Raw genomic sequence first — 14715 nt, 5'->3', positions numbered from 1 at the left:
AGATGCATAGGTTTCTATGTAAGTACTGGTACTTCTGATTGGGCTGAGGCTCGTATTTTAGCGAGTTTGAAGAAAAAGTATTTGATGGACGTATAATATGTGTTGAGAGCATTCACTCAGTATCATTATCTCATTTTTGACCTAGATGGCTTTTAGCTTGTTTTGCATCTGAACTCTTCATATATTCAATCCATTTTTTAAAATCATATATTAAAAAAGTCGCATTTGTCGTTTTGTTTTGCATAATTTTAATTTAGTGAGAAAGCCGGTCGTACTTTTTATTGCCATTTTAAAAAGTATATGTAACATTATACATAGCCTAATCATTGTCACAAATGCATGCGGTAAAAAGCTATAAAATAATATGAAAATATTGTCTATAATAAAATGAAATAAATGTTTTTAAAGCGTTATGTCATTTGTTTGCGATGTTATTGTGCATTGCGTGCTACTGTCTCGCTTCTTCTTTCAATATTAAATCAAAAAACGAATGGACGAATGATACATGTATGAGACAGGCAATGAAAAAGAAGCTGGGGCAGATTGGGGTGCAGGAGATCCCATTAAAATGGTTCAAATCCTAAATGGGATTTGATAAATAATTAGATAAGAGAGGTGTTTGTGTGTTTATGTGGGGCGTATGCAAGTGCATAGGTCTATATGTGAATTAATAGAGAAAAAGGGAAAGAGATCAAGTTATTTTAATCTATTATCTGATCCACACTCTGGAGCAGAAGAGGGCGGTAACGCACCTATAATAAACTGAACGCCAACCGCCGTTAAACTAAAAACAAGACACGCGGACCGTGACAAACTCAACAAATGCGTTTCATCAGCCGGACCTCGCTGAAGAAGAGCGGGTACATCTTCCACCTCAACCGAAATCAAGGATCTTTTAAGGGTAATACAATCTGATTAAATTACTATAAATTTATCACACGTGTTCTGTATTTAATTTGCTAAAATGTGATTATATTTATGATGATAATGTGATTTCAGCTTGCTACTTTTTAGAATGTTAAACCACATCCGCGTGGAAAGTTGCTGCCGTTACATCAGTCAAATGACGCTGTAAGGTTACTTAAGTTTTTTTGAGAGGAGTACACTGATTTACACTTTAACGTAAATAGTTTTACTGTTCAAACTTTCCATGCGAGAACAGGTTTTACATTATTGCCAGGTATGTTTACACATACGAGGAATTGTTTTGGTGACACAAGCTTCCACAGTACAACAGTATGACAGTGAAGACAAGACACAGATAAAAGTAAATAAGAAATAACAATATACTACCTAAATTACTAAATAACTAAATATTTAAAGAAAAAAAAAAAAAACACAATATACAAAAATAGATGCCAGATGACAATATAATATACCTGATACAACTAATTCACTCAAGCTGTGCTACTGCACGCATAAATGCCATGTGTAAATGGAAAGGTTTTTTTTTTTTTTTTTTTTTTTTTTTTGGTGTCTGCAGTGTAGCTCCCAAAAGCCGCTTTTCAAACTACAGCTAAACTGTGAAATAAACTGCAAATAATTGTCAAACTGTGTTTTTATAATATGTATATATTTACTCAGAAAACAAAACTGTGAATTTGAGAGAGCAACAGCACAGGCCCGTCCACTTTTTTTTTTACTAGGACTGGTTCTAGAAGATTTCAGGTTGATAATTGATTGTATATGCCTTTGTTAAACCCATATATTTGCACTGATTAAAGTTAAATTGTTTTAATACCAGAATTCATGGTTTAAAAAAAAAAAAAAAAAAAAAAAAAAAATATTACTCATGATGCTGGAAAATTCCACCAATCAGAGAGTCGCAACGAGCAACGCATGCCAAAGGAGATTTTAGCTCCGCCCACTTCCATGAAACATGACATAGGCGGTCTCTCTGTGCTATCAAAATACTTAAATATTTGTATGATATTTGCATGCTATAAACTTAAAATACATTGTTTCTGTGTATACAAACAACAACTTTAATATTTTTACATTTCTTTGTTGTTTTTAATTCCAATTTACAGGCTTTTGAAAATGAGTATGATCATGGTACATGTCCAAAAGTCATGGATTTAATGTGATATTGAATGTTTTTTTGGTGTGTTGTCAACAGTCTTGAATTCCTGTGTTAAAACCTTTGGACATGATTACTATTGCACCTGTCTAGTTTTAATGCCTTTTTTTCTTGTCGTCTTTCTTTCTTTTTATCTCCAGCATTAGAATGTGTGGCATATGGGCCTTATTTGGTAGTGATGAGTGCCTTGCAGTTCAGTGCACCAATGCCATGAAGATCGCTCATCGTGGTCCAGATTCTTTCCGCTTTGAAAATGTCAATGGTTACACCAACTGCTGCTTTGGGTTTCACCGTCTTGCTATTGTGGATCAGCTGTATGGCATGCAGCCTCTGCGTGTCAAGAAGTTTCCATACCTCTGGTTATGTTACAACGGTGAAATCTACAACCACATTATGGTAGGTGGCTAAAGGTTTTTGACCTGTTTCACTCAAAAAAATATTTTAGCAGTGTTTTAAATTATATTTTATTTATGTATTTATTTATTTATTTATTTATTATTTTTATTATTAAGCGCACAAAATTTCGTAAAAAAAAATAAAATAAATTAATTTAAAAAAGATAGAAAGGAATAGGTGAGTGCTACCCAGTGGGACTGCTGCTTGCACATTAGTTCTGCCCACCACCGAAGTAATTAGCCGGAAGTGCCTTCTGCTTGGTCTTGAAGTCTGAATAATTTTAAACAAATAGTAAAAAAAAAAAAAACATTTCCAAAAAAACAAAATACCATTTACAATTCTGCATGGTGTGTAATGCACTTTTCGTGCATGTGAAGCAAGAGATGGTGAGTCAGGAGCTACACACTAGAGATAATGGTGTGTCAGAATATGCCGCACATAATTAATATTAATGGAAATAGCGTGCTATAAAGACGTAGAGTAAAACTCAGTTAAAGTGTTCAAGTGTAGGCGAATTAAAATACATCTGTTAGTTTTAGAAGCATAAAGATTGAATTGCCTTTAATCTCTCATATTCCCTCATGATTTAACGTAACATCTGATCTTGAACGTTTTTTCCCTTTATAGTTAAGGGATCACTTTGAGTTTGACTATCAGACCAAAGTCGATGGAGAGATTCTTCTGCACCTGTACGATCGCTTTGGAATCGAGAAGATGGCCGCTCTGCTTGATGGTGTATTCGCATTTATCTTGTTGGACACTGCTAACAGAAAGGTTTTCTTAGGCAGGGACACCTATGGTGTGAGACCGCTGTTCAGACTCCTCACTGATGATGGCTTTCTTGCTGTCTGTTCTGAAGCCAAAGGTAAAATGAATAATGTGTAACCAAGTAGTATTTGTGCTCCACTGGTGTGGATGCATGATTAATTGAAATAAAACCAAAATCAGAATATGGCTTAGTGTGTTTATCAAATCACAGACAACTGAATTAAATGAACAAATGTGTGCATTGCGTGTTTCAGAGTGAAGCATGGCACTGTGTTCATTTTCACACCTGCAGCTCATGATCCAGTGTTTTCAGCATCTCAGTGTGTCTGAGTTTGCAGTAAATGCTGCTCCACACAAACTCAAGTCTATTCTGCTCTGAGTTTGGGTCGCTTATAACATGCATTTGGGAACACAACATATACCAAAATCTTTCCAAACAAAGAAATATCACAACTACAATCTAAGTCAGAACTAGATTTTTTTCCCCAAATCATGCAGCCTTATCATCTAGTGCATTTATTTGAGCTGAGCTTTATTGCAGAGTATGATTTTCACATTTTCACTGTAATTTGATCCAAACAGGTTTAACTCAGATCACACACTCCACGTCCACCCCTGCAAAGATCACCCCCTTCCCCCCGGGACACTTTGAGGTGTTTGACTTGAAACTCAATGGAAAAGTAGAGTCTGTGCTGATGGATTGCTTCCATTGCTGCACAGACGAACCTAAACATGCCTCCTATAACAATCTGAAGGGTCTTGGCACAGGTAGATGTCGTAAAAGTATTCCATATTACATTTATATACTTCTGGAACCTTCCAATCCCTGTAATATATATCTGTTTATACCTGCATTTACTGTACTATCAGTCAAAACTAAAGAGAAATAAATTGCTCCCTCTTGTCAGGCTTTGAATTGGAGACTGTCAAGAGCAACATTAGGATCCTGTTTGAAAATGCCGTAAGGAAACGCTTGATGGCTCACAGAAGAATCGGTTGCCTCCTCTCAGGTGCCTGTTCTTATCTTGTTATTTACTTTGAATTAGTGGGTTAGTTACTCTGACTTCATTACATTCAAACTATCCATGATATTGTTATTGCAGGTGGTCTCGATTCAAGTCTGGTTGCTGCGACACTTGTGAAACTGTCTAAAGAAGAGCAGCTTCCATATCCCATTCAGACCTTTGCCATAGGCGCAGATGACAGCCCAGATGTTGCTGCTGCTCGCAAGGTAAATGACACTGTACATTCAGAATGCTATGTGTATTTTACACCTTGATATTCTCATCTGTGTGGTCCTTCTTATGAATACAGTACACTTTGTGTTGACTTTAAAGCATTACAGGTTAGGTTTTCACAATGGAGTATCTAACCTCAATACAATACCTTATATAGTCAATAGCTTTGACTATATTCACAAAATAGAATGGACATGTAAATGTCATGTAAATAAATTTGCAATCCGTGTTTCTGAATTTTGGGGTAAAAAGCACCCTTCAAGCAATTAGACCATGTATGAAACAATTATGCAAGTTACTAAACATGGGTGATGTATAGCTGTGAAACACTATGTCTTTATCATATCCAGTGACCTACAGTAATTGTTAGTTCTGGAATTCTGGACAAAAATATTTAACATTTTTATAGCTGGTGTAATGTAATGTAATGTAATAATGTACTCTGTAATCAGTAACATACTACAAATTGTAAGTTATCTACCCAGAACATGGTTCTGTGTGGTAGTAGATCGGTTTTAACCGGTTTTAACTGTTGTTGTGTGGCAGGTGGCAGACTACATTGGCAGCGAACACCACGAGGTGAGCTTCACGCCTGAGGAGGGTATCAGAGCGGTGGAGGAAGTCATTTTACACTTGGAGAGTTATGACATCACCACTGTGCGTGCCTCTGTTGGTGAGTACAGGAACTCATCAGACTAATTATAAGAGTAAAGGAACAATCCTACTGATGGATGTGGTATTTAAAGAGTTGAATGAAAGTTCCTTTAGTAACTCAACCTCATATCATGTTCATCTCTGTTTTGAATGTCAATAATAAAACTGCCCTGTTTTCACTGTGCCAACTGATCATTCCTCTGTTCAAGCCACAGGTTTGATCTGGCCAGGGCAGATATTGAACCTCACCTTGATGAGCCAACTGGCCATGTTTATGATCATAACATCATTTTAGTATTGGTGTCTGTAAATAAAATTTTAGCAGTTGCAGTTCTTTCATGGATGTTGGCTTTGTGAAGTACATTTTGGTTGTTTTTGAAGAATCATGGTCTTCAGAGGTTCTGTGTTGTTTGTACACAATTCTTATTATTGTTTGACAGTCACTATCATTTACTTTCGGTTTTCACACCACTATTCTTCACTAAGGAAATCTTGTCTTGTTTTGTGTGTGCAGTCATAATCGTAAAGACTTCTGTTCATAAAACACCAAGGTTACATATGCTCCTGCTAAACTCGCTTCCATGAAGTCACCCATTTCATTGAGCGTTTGTACAAAACTAAGTACAACTTATACTACACTGATTTACAAGCTGGAGAATATAGACAAAAACTAATCATTTTTGATAATTATTCACACAATTATTTCATCCAAACCCTGTGTGACAGGAAAATCAATTAGCCTTAAAGTAATGGCACAGCTCTCTGCAACAAGCTGCTTAATTTGGAGCATCATTCATGTCATGTCTGTAGAACAAACTGTGTTTGGGACTTTTGGATTTGAACAGATCATACCCTGCTTATGAGCAATAGTAATAGCCATGTTTGCCTTAGCAAGTTAAATTTACAAGCCACTAGGTGCTTTGCAGAACAGATTTTGCATTCAGTGATTCTGTGTTTGTTTGCAGGTATGTTCCTGATATCGAAGTACATCCGTGAGAAGACAGACAGCGTTGTGATTTTCTCAGGTGAAGGTTCTGATGAGCTGACACAAGGATACATCTACTTTCATAAGGTACTTATGAAGTATAGGGGTGAGAGCGAACATCATATTACATTTTTGTTTCAAGGAAAATCACGAATATATCACAATTCTTTGTCATTTTGGGTTTATTATTTTGCAAATTGTCTAAGCAGTACAGCCAAATTTAAAAAGGTAAAGTAAAGGTTACAAGGTAAGAAAACAGAAAGAATGGCAGACATTTAGCCCAAAGTGGGTGAAAATAAAAATCTTTATTATTTGTTGTTGTTATTAAAAAATAAGAATACATGTTATAAACACAGAGAATGTACAAATAAAACAAAGAGTGCTTTTTTTCAGGGATGGTAGGTGTATTAAGCAGTAGCATTTAAGAAATTGAATGAACAAAAGTTGTTTTATGAATTACTTTTTTTTTCTATTTTGAAGAATGTGGGTAACCAAACAGTTGCTGGTCCCCCGTGACTTCTGTAGTATTTATTTATTTATTTATACTGTCAAAGGCAATAAGGCCCAACGCAACTGTTTGGTTACCCACATTTGGATACCCACAATATCTTATTTTGTGTTCAGCACAACAAAGAAATGAATATAGGTTCGGGACAACATTAGAGTGAGTAAATAGAATTTTAAGTGACAGAAGTTTCATTTTTGGGTGAACAATCCCTTTAATGAATAGCAACACCATGTTTAGTACTACTAGGCCATTTCTCAAATGGAAGACCGCATCTTCCGGAGGTGGCATTTGCAGGCTGCATACGTCATCAAGCCTGGTTTATTTCAGTTAACTGAGCATTACATTCGCGAGTCATAAGCATATTACGACAATTTACATTTAGAATAATGGTCAAATTTATAACTGGAAATATTAGAAAATAAGATCTTCTTTATGATGTAACAGCCTACAAATGCGACCTCCAGAGGATGCAGCCTTCTGTTTAAGCCACGGTCACATTAGACTTTGAGCATGCGAAATTCCCTCGGATGCTGCAGTGTCTTTTTAAAAAGTTAAATTCAACACGTGACAAATAATAATACATCTAAAATGTAAAAACATACAATCTACTACACTTTCCTGCAGCACTGCTGTTTTAAATTTATGTTCTTTTCATTCCGCTACAAGGTCATGCTGTGAGGTATGGATCTGCTGTTGGTCACACGGTGTCACATGATGCGAATTTGCAGGTCAGAGTTCAGCAAGCTTGAACTTTGGAATGCAGCAAAATTCGAAAAGTTTTCACACAGGCTGGTGTTTTCGATCTGACACATTGGCATGCGTTTGAATTGAAGTCTATGGAATGAAAAGTCTAGTGTGACTGTGGCTTTAGTCTGCTGTCACTTTAAGACCCCTCAACTGTTTACTTTCACTTTAGACATAACCAGCAGTGTTTATATGTAAATTTTATGTGTTTTTAACAGTATTAGCACAGTCAAAGGTGAAGAATTTTGTGAAGACATTTTAATCATCCACAATCAAAAATCATGAAATCACACATCCCTATGTCAGTATGTGCTCACTTTACATTTACAGTGATTCCCAAATGTATACAAGCTACACTTGAAAAGATATGAATGTCTTGGCATTAAATAAAATATCAAACTAAAAAGCTGATGAAAAAGTAGGACTCAAAAGTTGAATGTTTCAATAAAAACTCAATTGAATGTTTGGCCTGCTTTGAATTAGGCACCGTCACCTAAAGCTGGTGCTGAGGAAAGTGTGCGTCTGTTGAAAGAACTTTATCTGTTTGATGTGCTGAGAGCAGACAGAACCACAGCTGCACACGGGTAAGACAAAAAATCCCTTCCTTCCTTGCTGAAAAACCATCATATGCTGGTAAGTAGGTTTTGATGCTGGTTTAAGCTGGTCTTTAGCTGGTTTATGCTGGTCTTTAGCTGGTTTATGCTGGTCCTTGACCAGCAACATGACCAGCAAAGGACCAGCATAAACCGGCTAAGGACCAGCTTAAACCAGCATCCCAGCACCAAAACATACCTACTAGCATACGCTGTTTTTTTTCACCAGGGTTCCCTTCCCTTCCCACAGTAACTTGGTGATTTCCACTGTTTTTAATGACACCATACCTTTTTTATTAGACTAGAGTTGAGAGTGCCTTTCCTGGACCATAGATTCACTGCATACTACCTCTCTCTGCCTGAAGAGATGAGAGCACCTAAGGTGGGTCCTTCATCCCAGTCCAAACCGCATCTGTTCCCACATCAGTTACTGTGTTTGGTTTGAAGTTTAATACACAGCACATAACCCTAATATGAGCATCTTAGTTTATTGGTGTAAATTTGTTTTTATTTCCTTTTTCAATTACCATATTTGTGTTTTTTGTAACCAGATTAACATGAATAATTTGTTTGATTGGAGCAGGATGGTGTGGAGAAGCATCTCTTGAGGGATTCGTTTAAAGGCATGAAACTGATCCCAGATGAGATTCTCTGGAGAAGGAAAGAGGCTTTCAGTGATGGTCTGACATCCATGAAGAAATCCTGGTACACAAGCCTGCAGGAACACATCAAATCTGAGGTACAACAGTATACATGCACAACTTGTGACAACAATGGTTGTTTTGCACAGTTTAGAGGAAAATATATTTGTCAGTGATGCTTAGGATCTATAGCGATTACTTTGAAGTTTAACGTTAGATCTTGACATTTCCCTTTTCTTTGAACAAACTGAAAATTGTTTGAAAAATGTGGGTTCATCATTATTCTGAAAGAAGAACACAACAACAATAAAACAGTACATTGACAAACTTACTTATATTAAATTGCACTTATTAACAAAACAAATATGACAGATGACAGATTTATTTTAAATAAGGGAAAGAACCTGTACAGTGTGGCCATGATTTAATAAAAAGAGGAAACAAATGCATAATACGTGGCCATAATTTAAAGGGGTCATCGGATGCTCATTTTCCACAAGTTGATATGATTCTTTAGGGTCTTAATAAAAAGTCTATAATATACTTATCTCAATGGTTGTGTAAAACAACACACTTTATACCTTGTCAAAATGAGCTCCCTCTCTTCTCTCTGTGGAGTGACGAGCTGCTCTGGGAGATTGTTTACTTTAGCCGCATTTGGCGCGTTTAGCCGCGAAACTTGCTAACTAGCACGTTATTAGGAAAGGTGATTGCAGAGCTTTATAAAAAAAAACTTATACTCACTTCTGCTGTAAGTGAAGCTGAATCATGAATGATTTGCGCGAACATAGATGCATTTATGTGGATCAAATGTAATCCACTGCATCTTCAGCGGCTCAGATGTTGGGAGTAAATGATGACCACTATGTTCATTATTACATCCAGCAACACAACACCTCAATTCTTGTCTAATTTACATCCCTGCTCCGGCATCGAAACAATGGAGGTCAGACTGTGACAGCTGATCTGAGGTAAGACGCTCATGTCAATCAACTATCGTGGGAGCAGCCTCTGTTGGTGTGACGCCACACCGACGGGCATCTGAGAACGGCTCGATTTGAAAAAGGGGATTTTATTTTTACAGATTAATTAAAAACCACTGCATGGATTTTTATCATTATAGGGTAGATTTGTACATACACTGCCAACACACATTAATGTTCAAACAACATGTAAAAGTGAACTTTGCATTCGATGACCCCTTTAATTAAAGTGACATGAACAAAATCAAGTCAAATGAATTTTTGGCAACAGTATGTATTTTTTTCCCCACGTCATGTGTGTTGTAACAAATAAATGAAAGATTCTTAGATTTTCTCCTTTAAAACTAATGATTAGTTTGTAGAACATCATTCCTTTTAATGAACAACAAAATGAACAACAAAACAACAACAACAAAACAAACTAAATCAAACTCGCTTATAATAAACAATATTGCCATTTTTTATGGGGGCTTTTGATTTTCACTTTGACACCAAATCCTCCTTCATCGACTTGTCAGCCATCTCTCTTTACTCGCATCACATGATAAGTGAATGCAATAAAACTTTCTTCCCTGCTTCATCTAATTTCTTCAGGTGAACGACTCTCAATTGGAGAAAGCTGCTAAGCTGTTCTCGTTCAACCCTCCTACAACCAAAGAGGGCTTTTACATCAGGCAGGTCTTTGAGAAGATGTACCCCGGCCGCTGTGAGTGGACGCCACATTACTGGATGCCCCGCTGGATCAAGGCCACAGACCCCTCAGCCAGAACCCTGTCCATCTACAAGCCTGATAAAGACCAGTAATCACATCAACCTTCAGACCTTGACTAAAGATACAATCACTACAGTATACACACCTGCCTACCTAGTTTTTAGGGTGTTTTTTTAGTCTTCATTAAAGAGAACTTAATTTATTACAGATTAACTTTTCACAGTTTGAAGTTGTAGAAAATCTTCTGCTTATGCAATAATGTTAAAAATGGAGGCCGTGTTCACTCATCAAGCCCTTAAGCTGCCTTGCTGAACTGTAAGTTTGGTATATTTCTATAAAAATATTGAATGTAAACAACTTATTTTTTTTATTTCTTCAAGCAGAAAAAGAAAAGATTTTGGAACTGGTGTAACTTTTTTTAAAGAACCTTTTTTTAAACCAAAATACCATTTTTGTAACAATTTTAAAACTGTAATTACATTCACCAGCATTGTCAACAGAAGAGTTTTATACAAATATTCAGAAATCTTCATACTGCGTTTGAAGGAGATTCCAACCCTGAATGTATTTCTATCTTCTTTGAGAAACTAAAGAAACTAAAGTGGTTTGGTGACCAAACCACTTTGGTTATCATTGACTTCGACTGTATGGACAAAAATGGCTTTCAAAATATTTTTTGTCTTCAGTAGGAAGGCGGCCATATAGGTTGGGAATCACGTGATGCTAACAATTTTTGTGGATGCCGGTTTTCAATTTGGGTGAAATATCCTTTTAATGTTTATTTCTGAATGTCGTAAGTCTCTCAAAGTTTAATACCTGGCACTTGATGTAATGTTTGTTTTATTTGGTGCATCAACACCATAATCTGATAGAGAATGACTTTTGAATTCCATGAAATGGATGTGTATGTAACTTGAGCGTTTAAAGCATCTTCACTCCTGCACATTTAGTGCTCAAAGACTTGAATTAGGACTTGAAGTAATTGATTTGGTAGAACTGGTCATAGTACTGATAAAGCTTTTCTTCAGTATATCTTGAGATGTGTGTTTTGATTAATTGCATTATATGATTAACATTGTAATATTGATCAAACATTACTTTTTTTTGTTAATTTCAGTATTGATCCAACAACAGTGATATAGAATCAACACCATAGTGTTGCGTAACTCAGTGACATTGCTGTTTATGTAATATCAATACAAAATCTTTTTTTTTTTGAAAACTCAGCATTGTTTCAACATTAACTGTTAACTGAGTGAGAATAAGTGGTGTTGATTAAATGTCATCACCACAGATTTTTTTTTCACTTAATAAAAATGATTCAATGACATTTTTACAGATTTTTTTTTTTTTTTTTTTTTGAGACCTCTCAACTATCAAAACATTAAATATGGGCGCAAAAGTGATATTGAACCAAAATCACTTCATGACATTGATTCAATGATATTTTTCTGTTGAAATCTCACCATTGTTTCAACATTAATTGTAGGTGCAAAAGTGATATGGTACCAACAACACTTTTTAATGTTAATTCAATGCGGTTAGCATTGACGCATCAACATTTTTAATTGTTGCTTGCTATCTGGTCACTGAGGTGTAAGCCACGGCTATTGCATCAACTGTCCAGTAGGATAATGTCTGCTTGGTATCTAGCAGCTCTTTAGAGCAACCTCCGAATCACCCACAGAGCTGCTCTGACTACCAAAATGGGCTAGAGCGCTCCACATAAGTCCTGTGGGCCCAGACCAGGCAAAGTTAGCACCCTGCTCATCCAGAGAGGGGGTAAGAGCTAACAGTGCTAACAGAGTGATGATCTGTGCTCTGAACAAAGTAGAGAGCACTTTAGGTACGTGACCTAGCTTGGGTTTGAGGACAACTTTAGGCCAGGTTTGAGGCCAAAACTCCAAACAGGAAGTGCTGGCCACATGGACGTAGTTTGCCATGATATACACCACATATACCTTGAACGTGGAAGGTGTGTGCTCCTTATCCTGCAGCTGTTGTAAACAGGACAGAATGGTCATTACCTCACAAGAGGACAGGTCTTCATTTTGGATTGCACACCAGTCGGAGAAGACAGACCATTTAAGGGCATAAAAGCACCTTGTAGACAACACTCTGGCTTCTGCTATAATGCTGGCTACCTTCATAAGGAGCTGCAAAAGCAGAAATGTAGGCTCCACCACTTGGATTAGGGATGCTACAGGAAACCTCTCGCTTGGGAGAGGAAATCTTTCCTCAGCGGAATCGGCCAGGGAGCTGTCGATGACAGCTGTATCAGGTCAGGGAACCACGACTGGTTTTGCTGGAGACCTCAAATTGTGAAGGCCATCACTGTCATGTTGTCTGAATAGATGAGGACATGATGCCCCCTCAGGGCTGGCAAGAAGGTTTTGATTACATTGACATTATTTCAAGACAGTTAATGTGTAGGCATTGCTCCAGGGTGGACCAGGAGCTGAATACTGATCTGCCCTCACACAGAGCTCCCCGAACTGAGTTGGAGACATCTGTTGTAACAACCTTCCTTCTGGAGGTCAGTCCCAATTGGATGCCTGTCTGATACAGGTGAGGGGTCTTCCAAGGGGCCACAGCTGACACACAACGATGGTTCACTTTGAGGCAAAAGCATCCCAGACACTAGGCATGGGACAGGACACAGGCTTTTAACCAGAACTGCATTGGGCCCAGGAATGAGATTGCTATTACAGAAAAAGAAAATGCAAATTTATTAGGTAAAGTTTTTTCAAGCAAAAAGACATTTTAAGAGAAAACACAGTTATTTTAAAAAAAAAAAAAAAAAGGAGAGCAGTAATTTTGCCATTTCAAAAACCAGGGAAGGATCCTGGAAATCCAGAAAAATACAGGCCAATAGCCTTAACATCACATCTAGGCAAATGGATGGAAAAAATGATAGTTCAAAGACTAACATACTTTTTAGAACAAAGAGGGATCATTAACAGTCATCAATGTGAATTGGTCAACAACAGATGCAATGATTAAAATAAGCAATGAAACAGAAAAGACAATAAGTATGAAAGAAATAATGATGATAGTTTATTTTGATATAGAAAAAGCTTATGATACCATGTGGAGAGAGGGGTTATTAATTAAATGAAAAGTCTAGAAATAAGAGGAAGACTTTATACTTGGGTAATGAGTTTTATAACAAATAGGTCAATTATGGTAAAAGTAGGATCTGAAATATCTGATATTTTTATAATGGAGTTCCTCAAGGAAGTGTAGTTAGTCCTATTTTATTTAACATTATGATTAATGATATGTTTAGGGAAGTAGGTTTAGGGATTCAATTAACCCTATAGGCTGATGATGGAGTCATTTGGAAAAGCGGTAAAAGTAGTAAGTTTGTGAATAATAAAATTCAGGAAGCAAAAATGTTGAAATGTGGTCATATAATTGGGGTTTTAAAATTTCACAAACAAAATCAAGTTATATGATATTCACCAAAAAGAAAATAAATTATGATACAAGTTTGACATTGTATAATGGAAGGATAGAAAAAATTAAGGAATTTAAATATCAAGGATTGTGGCTGGATGAGAAATATACATGGAAAAAACATATTGAAATCATTGAAACAAAATGCAAAAAAATACTTAATTTAATGAGATGTATTACAGGAATGGAGTGGGGAGCAGAAAGAGAGGCTCTTTTTAACATATTTTGAGCATTGATGAGGTCTACATTAGACTGTGGATGTATGATATATGGAGCAGTGGCTAAAAGTAATTTAGAAAAACTAGACAGAATGCAACATAGAACATTAAGCATTGGTTTAGGAGCAATGAAAACAACTCCAATTAATGCAGTGTTGGTGGAATGTAACAAAATGCCATTAGATCTAAGACGTGCTAAGCTAGCTCTTTCATATTGGTTGCGACTGCAAGAAAAACTTTGCATTGTCAGTGATCAAAAAATGTTGGGAATATGAGAAATAATCAAAGGATTTGGTTGGAATATATGTAAGAAAGCTGAAGAATATGGAACAAATAAATTTAAATTAATCTCAGGAAATACCATAAGTATAATTCCAACATGGATTTTTCCAGAACCTAAGGTTAATATAGACCTAATTACAAAGAAAAAGGAATGGTTAGAGAATGGAGATGACAATCACTGTTGGTTGGTACAAGAATACACAAATAAAAATTATTATGGATACTATTATGGATAGAAATTTATACCGATGGATCTAAAGATTTAGGAAATGGACATACTGGTGTGAGCATTGCTGTTCCAGAATTTAAAGTAAACATTAGTAAAAGGATTTCCAATAATGTAGCTATATATACAGCAGAGCTAGTTGCAATATCTCTGGGATTACAATTGGTGAAAGACGTCAAACCAGAAGAAGTTGTATTTTATTTAGATTCAGCAGCAGCTTTACAAAGT

The 14715-nt window shown here is 36.3% G+C and overlaps 1 protein-coding gene across 1 annotated transcript; it reads left to right on the top strand.

Moving 5' to 3' along the window:
- Positions 1-784: 784 nt before the first annotated feature.
- On the top strand, positions 785-11489 carry LOC127179574 (asparagine synthetase [glutamine-hydrolyzing]). Its single transcript, XM_051133192.1, has 12 exons — positions 785-901; positions 2221-2476; positions 3104-3341; positions 3827-4012; positions 4153-4254; positions 4348-4475; positions 5029-5155; positions 6102-6208; positions 7857-7957; positions 8267-8348; positions 8550-8705; positions 10185-11489. The coding sequence occupies exons 2-12, from the start codon at positions 2228-2230 to the stop codon at positions 10392-10394; spliced, it is 1686 nt and encodes a 561-aa protein (XP_050989149.1). The 5' UTR covers positions 785-901; positions 2221-2227; the 3' UTR covers positions 10395-11489.
- Positions 11490-14715: the final 3226 nt, after the last annotated feature.

The sequence above is a fragment of the Labeo rohita genome, chromosome 17 (genome assembly GCF_022985175.1).
Source record: "Labeo rohita strain BAU-BD-2019 chromosome 17, IGBB_LRoh.1.0, whole genome shotgun sequence".
NCBI classification, from domain to species: Eukaryota; Metazoa; Chordata; class Actinopteri; order Cypriniformes; family Cyprinidae; genus Labeo; species Labeo rohita.
The sequence above is the reverse complement of the archived record's forward strand: the minus strand, read 5'-3'. Positions and strand labels throughout refer to the sequence as shown.